This window comes from Volvox carteri (assembly GCF_000143455.1).
Source record: "Volvox carteri f. nagariensis unplaced genomic scaffold VOLCAscaffold_32, whole genome shotgun sequence".
Classification (NCBI taxonomy): Eukaryota; Viridiplantae; Chlorophyta; class Chlorophyceae; order Chlamydomonadales; family Volvocaceae; genus Volvox; species Volvox carteri.
In genome coordinates this window covers 971,940-986,798 of record NW_003307575.1, presented here as the reverse complement: position 1 = coordinate 986,798, position 14,859 = coordinate 971,940, and the positions used below count along the sequence as shown (strand labels likewise).

At 58.6% G+C, this 14,859-nt stretch overlaps 2 protein-coding genes across 2 annotated transcripts in view; one reads left to right on the top strand and one right to left on the bottom strand.

Moving 5' to 3' along the window:
* VOLCADRAFT_118179 (uncharacterized protein) overlaps positions 1–6,704 on the bottom strand; it is a gene marked incomplete at both ends in the record, with an annotated part of 22,296 nt that extends 15,592 nt beyond the window's left edge. The window contains 10 exons of the mRNA XM_002952770.1: positions 402–707; positions 1,026–1,137; positions 1,421–1,707; positions 2,260–2,850; positions 3,195–3,385; positions 3,495–3,558; positions 3,919–4,280; positions 4,508–4,618; positions 5,024–5,085; positions 6,578–6,704. Of these exons, the coding sequence (XP_002952816.1) occupies positions 402–707; positions 1,026–1,137; positions 1,421–1,707; positions 2,260–2,850; positions 3,195–3,385; positions 3,495–3,558; positions 3,919–4,280; positions 4,508–4,618; positions 5,024–5,085; positions 6,578–6,704 (2,213 nt within the window). The remainder of the gene's footprint in view (positions 1–401; positions 708–1,025; positions 1,138–1,420; positions 1,708–2,259; positions 2,851–3,194; positions 3,386–3,494; positions 3,559–3,918; positions 4,281–4,507; positions 4,619–5,023; positions 5,086–6,577) is intronic.
* Positions 6,705–7,261: 557 nt separating this feature from the next.
* Positions 7,262–14,859, top strand: part of VOLCADRAFT_93591 (uncharacterized protein) — a gene marked incomplete at both ends in the record, with an annotated part of 8,030 nt that continues 432 nt past the window's right edge. Inside the window, 13 exons of the mRNA XM_002952847.1 lie at positions 7,262–7,448; positions 7,548–7,643; positions 8,332–8,462; positions 9,025–9,255; positions 9,542–9,712; positions 10,117–10,262; positions 10,611–10,659; positions 10,708–10,791; positions 11,264–11,359; positions 11,924–11,996; positions 13,105–13,247; positions 13,990–14,064; positions 14,412–14,690. Of these exons, the coding sequence (XP_002952893.1) occupies positions 7,262–7,448; positions 7,548–7,643; positions 8,332–8,462; positions 9,025–9,255; positions 9,542–9,712; positions 10,117–10,262; positions 10,611–10,659; positions 10,708–10,791; positions 11,264–11,359; positions 11,924–11,996; positions 13,105–13,247; positions 13,990–14,064; positions 14,412–14,690 (1,761 nt within the window). The remainder of the gene's footprint in view (positions 7,449–7,547; positions 7,644–8,331; positions 8,463–9,024; positions 9,256–9,541; positions 9,713–10,116; positions 10,263–10,610; positions 10,660–10,707; positions 10,792–11,263; positions 11,360–11,923; positions 11,997–13,104; positions 13,248–13,989; positions 14,065–14,411; positions 14,691–14,859) is intronic.

Below are 14,859 nucleotides of genomic sequence, written 5' to 3'. Positions count from 1 at the left end.
CCCACCCACCCCCACCCACCCACAGAAAACGTGGACAAAAGTATAAAAAGAGACGCAGCCCCCACGATTACCAATACCACCACAGAAGTGGGAGTTGGGGGACGAGAGTTGCGGTTCGGAGGTCACAAATACCCAAGGTAAAAGTGTGCGGAAGAGGAAAGGAGCGTGGAGAGCGAGAGGGGGTTGCCAAAAAAAGCCTCAACCCTCCTATTGGGGGAGGTGGCCGGAGAAGGATATGGCTCACACATATACGACACAACCCTACTGCTCCATTGACCTAGCTTCGAATCCCGTACCAACCCCCTTCTCCCGCAGCCCACATAACCCCCATCCCCCATCCCCCATCTCAAACCCCTCTCATCACCGTCGTACATCGTCAGCCATCCAGCCCTGATCCCCACCTGATTTTCTTGCTCACGTGGTCGATGGCGTCCAACAACCTCCGTACAGTCTTGCCGGCAGCGCGAACATCCTCCTCACTTCCCAACCGTCCCAACGCAGCGCCACCACCACCACCGGCGGCGGCGGCGGCGGCAGCGGCGGCGGCGGCGGCGGGTCCCGCGCGCATCGCCGCTGTCCCCAACCCGCGCAGCCCGCACACCGCAGCCTTCCCCAGCGCCTCCGCCGCCTCCGCCAGCCCCCCCAGCAGCCTCAACGCGAGGTCGTGCAGCCGGGGCAGCAGCTCGGGGTCCTCTGCTGCGTGAGACCTACAGGCGTACGGCGTACGGCATGCATCCCGTGCATGTCGTACGGCAGTCCCATGGTACTCCGACCAATTCTTAGCCTTAGACTTAAAACCAGACGACGTGGACTGGACGAACGCACGCATCAGGCACGAAGACACACAACTAGGACTAGGCAAACAGCCAAAAACCGCATGTACGGCAGGCACGGTCTTAGCGCCCGAGGCTTAGCACAGACGTCAAATTAATACCCTTCCTCCCCCCCCCTTGGCCCATCCATAGCCCATTCATTTTCCCGAACTCACCCAACACCCCCCTCCGTCCTTCCACTTGCCCCCTTACCTGAGCGGTTTAGCCTTCCTCAGTAGATCTTTCACTTTGCGGTACATCTCGTCCAACGAACTCACGTGCTCAGAAAGCTCCAACCAAGAGAAAGGAGGGGAGCGGCCGCCGCCTGCAAGGGGGGCAGTTATCCCCCATGTTCCAGTGATGGGAAATTGGTTGAGGGCGGTGAGGGGGTGTGAGTGAGTCCTTCGCAAGGAAAGCACAGCCACGCAAAACACGGGTTTTATTAAACCCTAAGTTAACAGGAATCCCAGGAGGCGTGTGAGAACTGAAGATACTGGCAGGACGCATTCTTTCTCCCCTTACACAGACACACATAAAAAACACAAACTCCCCGCAAACCACCGAGCATCACTCGTCTGTGGGTCCTCTTCCCCCCCTTCCCCCCGCACCTCCCAAGCCCTCCTCCTCCTCCTCCTCCGTCGTCGTCGTCGTCCCTCCGTCGCTGTCATCGCCGCCCCTTCCCTCGCGGCTTCCGTTCCGCCCCCCCACGGCCTCCGTCGCCTCCGCCGTCGCGCCAGCCTCCGCCTCCATCCCCTCCCCCTCCTCCACCAACACCCCAATCGCCGCCTCTAGCGCCTCCCCCCGCTCCTCCACCTCCACCAGTTGGGCCTCCAACTCCTCTAAACTCAAACCATGACCCACCAACACGGAACCCAGCTGACGCCGAAACTCGTCCCTGTGTGGTACGGCAGTGTGTACGGCAGTGTAGCATAGGTCAAGGGGTAGATAGGGCAGGATAGGGTCGGGGTAGGGTTTAGGTTCGGGTAGATGTAGAGGAACAGACATGGTAGCAAGGTAGGGCAAGGTAGGGTAGGGTAATATAAGGCAAGGGGTGCCAGTAAAAATAACGAGTACTCATCCGAGGCAGGTGCACGGGGGAGCTGCTTCACCTTGGTGGGGAGCTTTGACAGCGAAAAGGCACATCGCACAGGGGGGGGTTGAAATCCAGCACCCGCCAGACCGCTTGGGATTTCCTCCTGAGATCAGCCCTGCGCTGCCGTGCCCTGCGGCACCCCTGCTGCGGCTCGCCTTCCGCAGACTGTCACCAGCAATGACGTCACGCCACGACCACGTCACGCCCCCGTCCACGTCGCGAGCTCCACTGCCCCACCGACCCGAGAAGGTCGGCAGTTGACCCTTTGCTTTTCTTGCTTGTACGACTGTACGACTTCACACCAACCTTACACTAACCCCGCACTCCACGTGACGAGATCCGCCGCCAACTCACCGGTCAGCTAAAGCGCCGTAGGAACGGGACGCCGGCAAACCCTCCGTGGTCACCATTGCAGTACTGGCGGCGGCGCCGCCACCTCCAAGTGCCGCCGTGGACGACAACGGCGGCAGCGGCAGCGGCGGCGACATGTGAACTGCATCCCAACCGATGCGTATGGGCGTCGGATGGTGGTACGGCACGGACCCCGCCGCCGCCGGTGCCGTTACTTCCGCCGCCGCCGCCGATGCCGCTGCCGGCCCCCGCCTTGCCGCCGCCGCCACCTCCTCTTCGTAGCTGATGCTGCGTCGGTGCGGATGCCGCTGGCCCATCTGCTGTACGGCAATGCTGGTGGCGGCGGAGGCGGAGGCGGCGGTTGCAATAATGTTAGAATTAGACCTCCGTTGGTTCGCTGCCGTCGCCGTCGCCGTCGCCGCCGCCGCCGCCGCCGGCGGCTGCAATGGTCCGTGAATGGGCACGGTCGCAGGTAGATTCCCGATAGCGGGAAACGGGGGAACGGTCTGCATTGCGGGGGGTGTGGGGCTGCGGGGCGGAAGCCCCGGCGGCACCGCCGCCGCTACCCCTGCTACAGAGCTCCGGCTGACGTCACTGCGGGTTTGGGTTTGTACGGGACAGCGAAGGGACCGACGGAAAGGCGATGAAATAATCAGGAACATCTCCGACGAGGAAATCAACAGCAGGAAAATTGAGGAAAGAAAGGATGGGTGGATGGATGAATGGATGGACGGAATGGTCAGATGGATGGAATGGGTGGATGGATGAGGGGATTGGATTACATGACTACATGGAGGGAGCAAGAAACGCATAGTTTGCATAGTTAGCTAGCTAGCTAGCTGGTTGGGGCGGTCTTGCTCTCACAAGCAAAAAAAAGCTCTCAAAAGAATGCATGGCGTGCTGGTTATATGGATGTACGGACGGATGGATGGCCGTACCGTTCGTACACGTAAATGAAAATGTACAACATTGGCAACGTACCAGCGGCAGGAAACGCCACCTGCCCCCCTGCGAGCTCGGAACACGATCTAGTGGTAATCTCTTGCTGGGCTGTTGTTTGCCCTAACTTACAAAGCATCCATCGGCTGTCCGACAGCAGCGCCACTGCCGCCAGCACCGCCACCAGGTACTGCAGCCGCAGTAGCAGCAGTAGTAGCAGCAGCAGTAGTAGCAGTAGCGGCGATTCCAGGTGCTAGCCGACCAGGATGTTCACATCTGGATCCTGGCCCCGCAGCCACCACCGCCATAGCGGCCGTGGAGGGACGTCGCTCCGGGGTGGAGTAGCCAGAGGGGAAGTCCGAGCTGCAGGAGAGGGAGAGAGAGAGGGAGAGAGAGAGGTGGGGAGAAGACGAACCACGTGAACGAAGGTGAAGGTGATGCCAAGGAAAGACTTTGATGCGATGTCAGTGAGAAGTAAAGAAAGGAGGAGGGTGTGTCGAATGAAATGATCTGAGCCGCGGTAGGAGGGAAATGACGACCGTGGTAAATGGAACAGCGTGTGAAGAGTGGAAGAGTGTGAAGAGGGTTGTCTCTGCGTGTGTGTGTGGGGGGGGGGGGACATGTGATGTGAGGATGTGAGGATGTAAGAGGCAAAAGGTAAACTGCCGACGGCCCAAAACTGGGTGTGGGGGAGGGGGGTTGCGGGGGGGGGTTATGACTCACGATTTCAATGACAAGTCGCTCGTCACTCGACGACCAAAGGCCCCAGCGACCGCCGTCGCCGAAGTCCATACGCCCACGCCGCCTCCTCCTCTTGCCGTCGCCGCCGTCGCTGGGCCAGTGCCCGCGCCCACGGCCGCGGAAAGCCCCGGAGGCGGCGTCCCTGCCCGGCTCGACAGCGCCGTGGGGGTGGCAAGCGCTGCGAGCTGAGCCTCGGATGAAAACGCCAACGACAGACTTAACGTGGAGCTGACGGGGCTTGGCGGCATACCTGAGGTGCTGCCGCCGCCGCCACTGGCGGAGGGAATGACCCCCGGGTCGGTCGCTGTGCCAATGCCCAGAGCCTCCAGCATCGTATCAATTTCCTGCCGTACCGTACGGAAGATTGGATTTGGCGGGCGGGCGAGAAGAGGAGGGCTGAGGGTCCCGGTGACCATGGTTACGGCTACGGCCACTGCTCGGCCGTTAGTTTAGTTACAGTTACGGTTATAACCGAGGCTGTGGCGATCGCGGTCACAGGTGATTAAAGGCGCCGAAGTTGATGAGTCACGGCCACGGTTACAAATTACACAGTTACACAGTTCTGTCGTACCTTGTACGACCTGGCCTGCTGGCGGGCCTTTTGCCGTCGGCCCTTGGACTCCCGCCGCGCCGCCGTCAGGTTGCGGCCCTGGCGCACCACCGCTGAGGCAGGGTCCAACGTCTGAGGTACGAACGACGTACGAAGAAATGTACGGACAAAAGTACGGAAGGAATGGTGAGTGCGACGACGCGGGAGGAAGAGCACGAAAAAACACACACGGCATGGGTTGTCATGTTGGACGTCCAGCGGGCTTAGGGAATAAAAAGGCAGGAGAGTCGGTGGGAAATCGGTTCTGGGGATGTGCTCAAGGGCTTAGAAACAATAACTCGAAAAATCATCTGTCGAAGTTCTCTTTAAATATGCGGGGAGGCTTGGGACTATGTGCAAATGCCAAAGAGGAGATCGATTGGGAATGGGTACATTACAAACTGCAAAACTGCTGAAGTCAAATGTGATCGATTTCCAACGAGGTGAAAAGAGAGAAGGGCTGGGGGATAGAAAAAGGGGAAAAGAAGCTCATTTTACCTTGGACGATGCCACGCGGTGGGGCTTGCCCACACCCGAGCGTTTCCCTTCCGATTTGCCACCTGTGTACGACAAGACAAGTACGACATAGGACGTACGATTACGGCTGATGGCAGTGCAGGTAGCGCAGATTAACATAAAGCGATGACAGCGGAGCGGTGGACAGATATACTCGGGGCCAGCAATAAACCGGTGCTCGGTTATGACTAACCAACCAACCAACCAACCAACCGAAAAACGGTCAGAAACCCGCCCGTGGTGGCTCCACGTATCCAACTCGATGAGGCTATGGGGAAGAGGCCTAGAAGGTGGGGTTCCTTGCGTCGATGGGAGGGGGGCTCTGCCAAAGCCAGAGGCCCGCCCGGGCCCCCGCACCTATTATGTGCTTCCTTCTGGGTTGGGGGATCTCCTGCAGCTAGTTGTGCTAGTTGTGGCATCGTGGATGACCCAGATGGAATCTCTCCCTGGAATTCAATTAGAATCTTCCTAAGCCTCAATCTAGGCCCTCCTAGACCTCCCAAAACAACATATGCTTCGTCCCGTGTCAATCAATTCCCATCTGGGTCGGCTGTAAGATTTCTTTCCCCTCGCTTCCAGCCGAGGTCCTTCCCTCCACCTGCGCCGGGGTAACTTCCCGCCTGGGCTTTCAAAGTGGATCTCTTACAAATTTTCCTTTCCTTCCTTCCGTTCTTCCGACCCCCGGGATTTGCTTGGGGATACACAATTGGGCTGCGACGACAACGACAAGGACAGCGAAGGCTAAGACAAAGATGCAGATACCGACTTGTTGGACCAGCGGCAGATTCCAAAAGCACTGCCATAACCACCTAGTCGCCAATCGTCAAGTGCAGGACAAATGCGAAGGATATCTGAACTGGAAGCGCCAAAGTAATCGTGTGCGGATGGCTACCCCAAAACAAGGCTTTCTCTCATGAACTTGTTACCCGATACAGGTGTGTGGACAAGAGGGAAATTGGGAGTGGCTGGGCGGCTGGGCAGCCAGCAGAACTCCAGACCTTTTCGCCATTTGGCTAAGGGTAGAGGAATCTGCTGGCTGACCTCAATGGTTCATAACTTCATACCCTCTTCAATATGGCATGGTTGTTTTTCAACCATCTTCAGTATGGCTTTTGTATTCTGTGCTTTGGGCCTGGACAGTCAAGCTGCACGAGCGGCGCAAACATGACCGAGTCCGCCGAGTGGAAAGCGGCTCATGTGTATACGCGTCTGCGGTAGCGTATCATAAGTTGTGCTTGGAGGTGTGGAGCTGGTAAGGGGCTCGGAAAGGCGTCCCCTGCTCGGGGCGACGTCGTGCCGTCGCAGCTTCCGGTAGAATGGCGCGGGCCAGTGCGTAACCGTGAGTAACTAGAGCCCCCCATAGCATTTTCAGGAAGTGGTGTGTAATTAAGCACTAGATCAAGACCACACGAGTTACGAGTTGCGAGCAAGCAAAGCTTAGGTTCATGACGAGCAGTTTTAGGGGTGCACCCTCTTTGCAAACAAGATAGGAAACCCTGGCCACAAGCCCAGAACCAATAATGTGACGTTGTTTACCTGTGCTGCGTGTCCTGGGCACCAGCTTGAGAGCGCTGCGTGTCGGTGGCGTGCCATAAGCGAAAAGGTCGTCCGCCGCTATACCCTCGCCCGAATCGTCTTCGCTCTCCTCCGTAAAAGCTGCCATTTTCAGCGACCACTCCCTTTCCTTAGGATTGCAAGCCCTGTGTCAGGGCGCGAGCGGCGCCCAGTCCTCCTGCCTTGCTTGCGGTGCCCAGTCTTCCTTCGATCAACGATCAAATAACCACAATTTACTTTTATAGTGCCCTAACGTGCCTTGTCCAGTTCGAAACCACACACGAGCCTATGCCGCCCAGCTGACCTAGGGCACGCAATACTGTGCCAGCAAGGAAGCAACTATGTTATGGCATCCCAAATTGAAAGGGCACCGGCAGCCCCGTTATGGGGCTTGGCATGATGACTTGGATGACTGTAATTTTGCAAGTTGTCATTCCGTCAACCGTCATAAAGCGCAATCATTTTATGCAATACCCTCCATGTAACGTAAGTCATCTACAGATCATTACGTCACAGTATAGCGTTGGACCTCTGCAGTAAATGGGATAATTTTTGCAAACCGCTCAAGGCCGTTGCTTGTGCTACGATGTTGGACACCACGATGATTAGGGATAATCACGTCTATGTATGAATGCTACGTCGTGAACTAAGCCAGCAAAAACTACAATGGCTGGAGGACAGGGGGGCACGGCTTACGCGCAGCAGCAGTTGGTATCTAGGGGACATGCTGAGGGGGAAACCTCATGCTCTAGAGCTCACGCATTCCCGCAGTACGACTTGCCGCTGCCGGGCACAATGCCTGCGACATCCGGCCTGGCATCACCATCCCACTTAGAGAACTCTGCCAACAGCGGTGAGCTTGCCACATGGGATGAGACCTCAGCAGTAAGCAGCAAAGGCAACCCTGCTGCGATCGGGTCAACGCCGACGGGACCTCATGGAACGGCGCCAGGACCTATTGCATCTCCGGAACTTTTGACAAGTCCGCGGGGCCTTCCCCCCAGCACCGGCGGCAGCAGCGCCAGAGCGGCCATGGAGATTCAAGAGGGTGAGGACGCGCCCACGCACTCTCTTTTCTGTACTCTGCATTCCAGGCCCAGGGTCCCGCACCGTCTGCAAATTTCCGTTGTGGCCCATTTTCTCACTTTCGTCAACCATCCGTAGCAAGGAAAAGGTGACCCGTTCCGTCCCGCTCCTCCTCGTCCGGCCGTCCACGACGCCTTTAACCTCTTTCCCAAACGCCCCTAACCTCCCCGCCTCACAGCAGCTTCAATCGTGTGTGGTTCGTCTTTCCCCGCCTCACCTTTCCATCCCCCAGCCAGCTCCTCCTTGCGTAGTCCTTTGAGCAGGCTTCATTCCCATGGCGTCCCCCCCCCTCCCTTGCCTCTTCTTTGTCTAATTGCCCCCGTTCCCTTTACCCCTTTACCAGTCGCAGTACCACAGTCACGTCCTCGTCCTCGCCCTGCACCGCCTCCTGGGCACCCTGTCCCTCCTTCCCCTCTCTCTCCTCCTTCCCTACACCACCTATTTCCCCCCTTCCTCCTCCCACCCACCCACGACCCCAAAGCCCCCATCCTTCTCTCTTCGCGTGCATTTCGGCAGTGGGGTTTCGTTTCACCCATTTTCACAGCTGGAAAGAGCTCGCCTCGCTATTTGAAAATTTTGTACAATATAATTCATCTCCCTAACCCCCCTACACCCCACACACACTTGACCTGCTGCTCTGCGCCCCGCAGCGCTGCTGCCTGCGCAGCCTCCCCCTCCCTTCCAGCACCCCATCTCCCTGACTCGGAGGAGGTGGATGGTGTTCATGTTCTGCCTGGTTGCCGCGCTGCTCTTCGCCGACCAGAACCTGCTGGCGCCGAATGTGAGGGGGAGGGGGGGGCCCGGGGGGGGGAGAGTGAGAGGGAGGGGGGTACATGCAAGACTTAAGAAGGGCCAAGGCTACGAAAGGGGGCCTGAGGGGAGGGGGAGATCGTATGCAAGGAGCAAGGATGGGGAAGGAAGAGGGGCAGGTCTGCAGGAACCACCAGTCAACGACCGGATCCGGGATCACCAGCCCCTCTGGCCGTGCGGGTCGACCGTGTGCGTTAGGAAGTGAGGTATCAGTTCAGAGATGCGCACGGTGATCGTGATGGGGTCATACCATATGCAGGGTGTACACAGATGTTTAACTTGTGGGGGGGACGGTGTATGTGGGGGGGGCGGGCAGGGGTGAAGGGTCAAGATGCGGACACGTCGTCAGGTCAGGCCATTCAAAGCAAGGTGTGTATTGCCACTCATACAACCTCCCCCACCCTCCCTTCCCTTTTCCAACCCCCCCACCACAACCACAACTATGGACGTCGGCAATTGCTTTTTTTGATTGTGCATTCAGCTCCCACCCCGTCCACAGCCCCACCCCTTCCTCCCCCATCCCCCCCCGGCAGCTCACCGCCGCCGCCAACTACTTCCGTCTCAATGAACGTCAGAAGGACACGTTGCTGGGGGGCGCTCTGATGGCGGCCTTCTTCGCCGTGGGGGCCCCCGCGGCCCTGCTGGTGGGCTGGCTGACTGACCGGGGGGACATCAACCGCCGTACACTGCTGTTCTGGGTGGTGGTGGTGGGGGAGACGCCCTGCCTGCTCACATACTGGGTGAGGTGGGGGAGGGAGCCGGGGGTGAGTGGATGGGTGTGGGAGTGGATGGAATGGTGGGGTGGGGTGGGGGAGTGGATGGAAGGGTGGGGTGAGGTGGGGTGGAGTGGGCGGTAATTATATAATGGTGATGATGCAGGGGGTCAAAGGAGCGAGTGCGGCGACTTGCCCGGCCAAGAGACGCCAACTGCCGAATAGGAGGTGGTAGGAGTCCAAAGCCATTACACTACACATCTGTGTGTGGGCGGCGGGAGCCTAGCAACATGTGTGAAAGGGACCCTCACCTTCCCCCACTGCCATTTGCATGCAGGTCAGGTCCTTCTGGCAGTTCTTCCTGCTTCGCGCCTTGACGGGTGTGGCAGTTGGCGGTTGCTTCCCGTTGGTGTTCAGTTTGCTGGGGGACCTGTACCCGCCGGGTAGGAGGACGGCGGTCAGCGCGGCGGTGCAGATAGCCACGGGGCTGGGGATTGCTGCGGGCCAGGTGCGCGGGGGGGGCCTGCCGTATGTATGTATGTATGCATACATGTGGTGTTGGAAAGGGACATACCTGGAAGGGTGTATGTGCGTGTATGTGTATGTGTATATGTGACACACACACACACGCACACACCCCACATCGTCACATGCAGGTTGTTACCTCTCACCGTCCTCCCCTTTCCTCCCGCTCCATTTCCCCTCCCCCTTTTCCTTCCCCCTTCTCCTCGCCCCACCAACTGCCTTCCAAACCCCCTCCTCGTCTATCTCTGGTGTCAGCATCTGTCGTCTGTGGTTCGTCTTTCCCCCTATCTGGTCAGTTCTACCTCTTGTCTGTACATTCTTGCCCTGGCAGCAGCTTCACTCGTTCACGTGGTTCGTCTCTTCCCCCCCTTCTCTCCCCCCCCCCAGGCCCTGAGCGGTTCCATAGGTCCCGCCACGAACTGGCGCCTGCCGTTCGTTGTGGTCGCGGCGCCGTCCCTGTGTGCGGCTCTGCTCATGCTGGCGACCACGCAGGAGCCCCCTAGAGGGGCGTTTGAGGAGGCGCTGAGGGAGCGGTGAGGGGGTGGGTGGGGAGGAAGAGGGGGAAGGAAGACCCTCCCCTGCATTTACGATAGCCGCTTCCGCCTCTCTCGCACATTTACAGCCTTATGACACATTCCCCCTCTGGTGCTAAGTCCGTACAGACTTCTGCAGATCATGTTGTGTGTTTTTTGGACGTTGACAGTTGCTTTTCTCGTCCATGTTGCACCACACGTGCACACAACTTTTTACACACCCAAACGTCCCAAACCTCACCCATCACCGCCTATCACACACACGCATACACGCACACAAACACGCGCACACACGCACACACGCACATACACACACGTATTCTCCCCCACCCCCCACCCCCCGATCAGTTACTCGGAGGGCCTGGGTGCGTACGAGGGCTCCATCAGCTGGTCCAAGGTGGGGGTGCTGCTGCGCTGCCCCACCAACGTGCTGGTCATTGGACAGGGGCTCCCGGGCAGCTTGCCGTGGGGCATGGTGCTCACGTACTTCAATGATTTCCTTGCGCAACAAAAGGGTTTTACGGTACAGGTGCGTGTGTAGGTAGGTAGGGAGGTAGGTAGGTGGGGAGGTAGGTGGGAAGGTGGGAGGTGGGGAGTATGTGTGTGTGCGTGTGCGGACGTGGGTGGGTACGTGTGGATGGAGTTGGGGGTTAAGACGAACCACTGGCGATCGATGTTGGGGGGTTGGGGATTTGGTGGAGAGGAGGGGAGGCGGAAGGGAACCGAACCACGGAGGAGAGTGAAGCTGATACCAGGGATAGGCGGAACCCCCCGGGCATGGGTAGATATTGCAGGAAAAGTTGTAGGAAATTACCAATCAGTAGTGACTTGGGTGGTAGTCATCGCGGTGGCGTGGCCAGCTAGGAAGCGAAAGAACATGTATCTGGGAGGCGGAGGGGAGGGGGAGGGGAGGGGGAGGGGGTGCGGCTTGTGTCCGTTCTCCAGCCAAATCCAACTGATCCCAACTAACCCTTTCCGTACATCTTGGCCCCCCCTTTCAGGCCGCCACGGCCGTGATCTTGTTTTTCGGAGCGGGCGGAGCGTTGGGGGTCATTGGCGGCGGGGCGGGTGGGCAGTGGCTGTACAACAAGCGCAAAGTACGTGTGTGTGCGTGTGTGTGTGTTTTTGTGTATGTTTCGGGGTGTGTTTGAGAGAATGGCGACAGGTTGTTCTGCTGCCCCTGGCCTGTTCGCTGATGCTTCTGCGCTCATGCGTGTGATTCGGTTGATTCCCTCCCTCCCTCCCTCCCTGGCAGCAGCTTCACTCGTTTGTGGTTCGTCTTTCCCTCCCTCCCTCCCTCCCTGGATGACCGCAACCGTCCCATTTCATTTTAATATCTTCTCTACGACGTTTTCCCATCTACCCCACTGTGCTGTTTTCGTGTAACCTCACCCCCCCCCGGTGTGCCGTACGGGTTGCCGTGTCGAGTTCACGTAATGTGTCCGAACTCCCCCAAGAAAAAACACACCTTGCCGCGTCACGTGCCACGTGTGACCCCCCTGCGGGGCCTGTTGTACGGCGTACTGCAATGTACTGTTATCGTATTGCATTGTCCTCGTGCTCCCGGCTCCTTAATGCTTACGTTATGTGCTTTCCACTCCTCTTCCTCCCCTCTCTCCCCTGACAACCGACAACTGCCAACTGCCAACGGCCAACTCCAGGAGTACCAGGCGCTGTTGGCGGGCGGCTGTGTGTTGGCAGGTATCGGACCACTGTACGCACTCATCAACTCGGGTGGGTGACTGAGTGGGGTGGGTGACTGGGTAACGTCTAACGGTTTATACCGGTTTATACCGGATCACCTGTTTTTCAGATGTTACATTTTCCCCTCTCCCCTCCCTCCTCCTCCCCCTCCCCCTCTTTCCTTGGCAGCAGCTTCACTAGCTCATGGTTCGTCTTCTTCCCCCTCTTCCCCCCTCCTCCTTGGCTGCTTGGCTGTTTTTTGTTTTTATTATATTTTCTATTATTATTTCCCTAATTGCTCTCACCCCGTTAGCGTTTCCATTTCCTTTATTTTCCCTTCTCAGTCAAAATTTCAAATCAGCCAGCCAGCTACTACTATTCCTCAGCAGCATTCGCATGTCTCCTTGTCCTTTATCGCACCCGGCTCACCTCTTTGCTACCCTTTTGCTTTTGCATGTGCCTTTTGCCACTACTTCTGCGGCCTGGCCAGGTGAGTCCAAAGGGTGGTTCGAGCTTCTTTGGTATATCGCGTTGGCGTCGGTAGGCTAGCCGGAATAGAATAGTCGGGTCGGTCGGGTCGGTCGCGCGTTTTAGTTTTTTTTGGGGGGTTGGGAGGAGCACTTGCATACCGACAGCCTTTCAGTATCAGCAAATCAGCCTTTTTCTCCAGGCCAGCAACTTTAGGCCACCTTTACGACAGCACTGTTTTACTCGCCGCCTTCACTACTACTTTTCTACACCTACTTCTTTACGGATTGGCTATACTATTCAGCTTTTTAATTCTGGCGGCTTAGGTAGGTAGGATTTCCGACATCAACGTCACTTCGTCATCCCGAGGTCACAGTCGTCACAGTCGCCTCGGACGCCTTTCGGTCAGTTTTTACGTTTGCTACTCTCTTGCCCTGGCAGCAGCTTCAATCGTGTGTGGTTCGTCTTTTCCCCCCTCCTCCTCCTACCCCGCACTCCACATCATGCTTTCACACGTACACCTCAAAAATCCCAACACCCTCATGTAGCCACTGCCCTGCTCAGACCCCCCCCCCCTCCCCCTCTTTCCTTGGCAGCACCTTCACTCGTTCGTGGTTCGTCTTCCCCCCCTCATCCCATCAACGCCCTCCCCTTCCCCCAACGCCCTCCCAACACACGGGACCGGCCCCAGACCTTCAGCGCATGGGTCTCGCCGCCAGCTGCTTCGTGGCCGCCCTGGGGGGCGCAGTGGCCTCAGTGGCGGGACCCAACCTTAGATCGGTGATACTCAACGTGAACGAGCCGGAGACACGGGGGGTGGCTCTGGCACTGCAGGTAGGCAAGCAAGCAAGCACGCAGAGAGGGGGGGGGGGAAGATGAACCACGAGCGAGTGAAAGGGGGGGGGGTCCGGGAGGGTTGTTGAGAAGTGGGAGGGGAGGAGAAGAAGAAGGATCAGCGTGCAGGAATATGGCAGGGAGGGTGAGGAAGAGGGAGGTTTTCGGGTGCTCGGTGTATCTCGGATGTGTGTGTGGGAAGGGCAGTGTTAAAATCAGGTTTTCCGCACACACACTCCGGCCGTCCTGCCCTCCCCGCAGCCCGCGTTCCCCTTTCCTCCTGCTGACCTTCCTCGTGACCTGCCCTGCCCGGCCCTACCACGCCCTGGATGTCGTTGCCCGTTGTCCGCCGCACGATGAGTGATGTTTCCGTGCGCAAAATATCCCGCAGCTCCGTCCCTCACACCTAACCCACCACCACCATTTCCTCCCCAACCACACACCACCACCGCCACCACAACCACAACCACACACACACCACCACCGCCACCACAACCACAACCACACACACACCACCACCGCCACTACCACCACAACCACACACACACCACCACCGCCACTACCATCACAACCACACACACACACACCACCACCGCCACCTCCACGACGGGGCCCATCCGCACCCCGCCATACACAAGAACCCGCACGAGCAAAACCCACACGCCTTACGTACACAAAGAAGTCTTCTGTGAAAAGGACCTACCGCACCTCTGTGTCCCCCAAACTATGTGTCCCTCCACAGTCTATGACGGATGACCTGGGCAAGGGCCTTGGACCCGTGCTGGTGGCGGGGCTCATCCATGTGCTTGGTCGCGAGGTGCGCGGATAGAGGGCTGTGGGGGGGGGAGGGAGGAGGTGGAGGAGGAGGGGGTTGGGGGGGGAGGAAGACGAACCACGAGTGAAGCTGATGGCAAGGATACACTGATGCGCCAGAAGGCGTAACAAAGAAGGCGTAACTAACTAGGGTTTGGGAGGGGGAGAGAGCTGCGGATTGGGGGGGTATCCATCAGACTCCGGTAAAGGGAAAGTTTTATGAACACTTTGTTGACTTCCCTCCCTCTTGCCCTGGGGCAGCAGCTTCACTCGTTCGTGGTTCGTCTTTTTCCCTCCCTTGACTATCCTGTACGCGCCCATCCCGCCTTCCCTGGAGCCATTTCCACGCAGGGTGCCTTCAATGTGGCCACCGGGGGCTGGATTCCCTGCAGCGTGATGCTCACCTCCCTGGTGTGCTGCATGAGGAGAGATGAGGCGGCCATGCAGGCGAGATTGGCGCAGAGCAGCGAAGCACAGGCAGCAGCGGCGGTGGCGACGGCTGGCGGCGGCGGCGAGAATGCTGCAGGGACGGGCATCACGGTGGTGCTGCCGGAGGTGCCACAGGCGGCGACGGCGGCGGCGGCGGCAGCGGAGGAGGAGGTGCGGACGGAGGAGCGGCGGCTGGCGAAGGTACGGCTGCTGGCGGCGGCCGATGGCCTGTCGTGCGATAGAAGCAATGGCGGCGGCGGTGTCGGTGGTCGTACGCCGTTGCAGCTGTCGTGCTCGGCGACGGATGCGGGGTACACAGGGCCACGCGATGGAGCGCATGTGGGCCGTGGTGTTGGTATTGGTGGTGGCG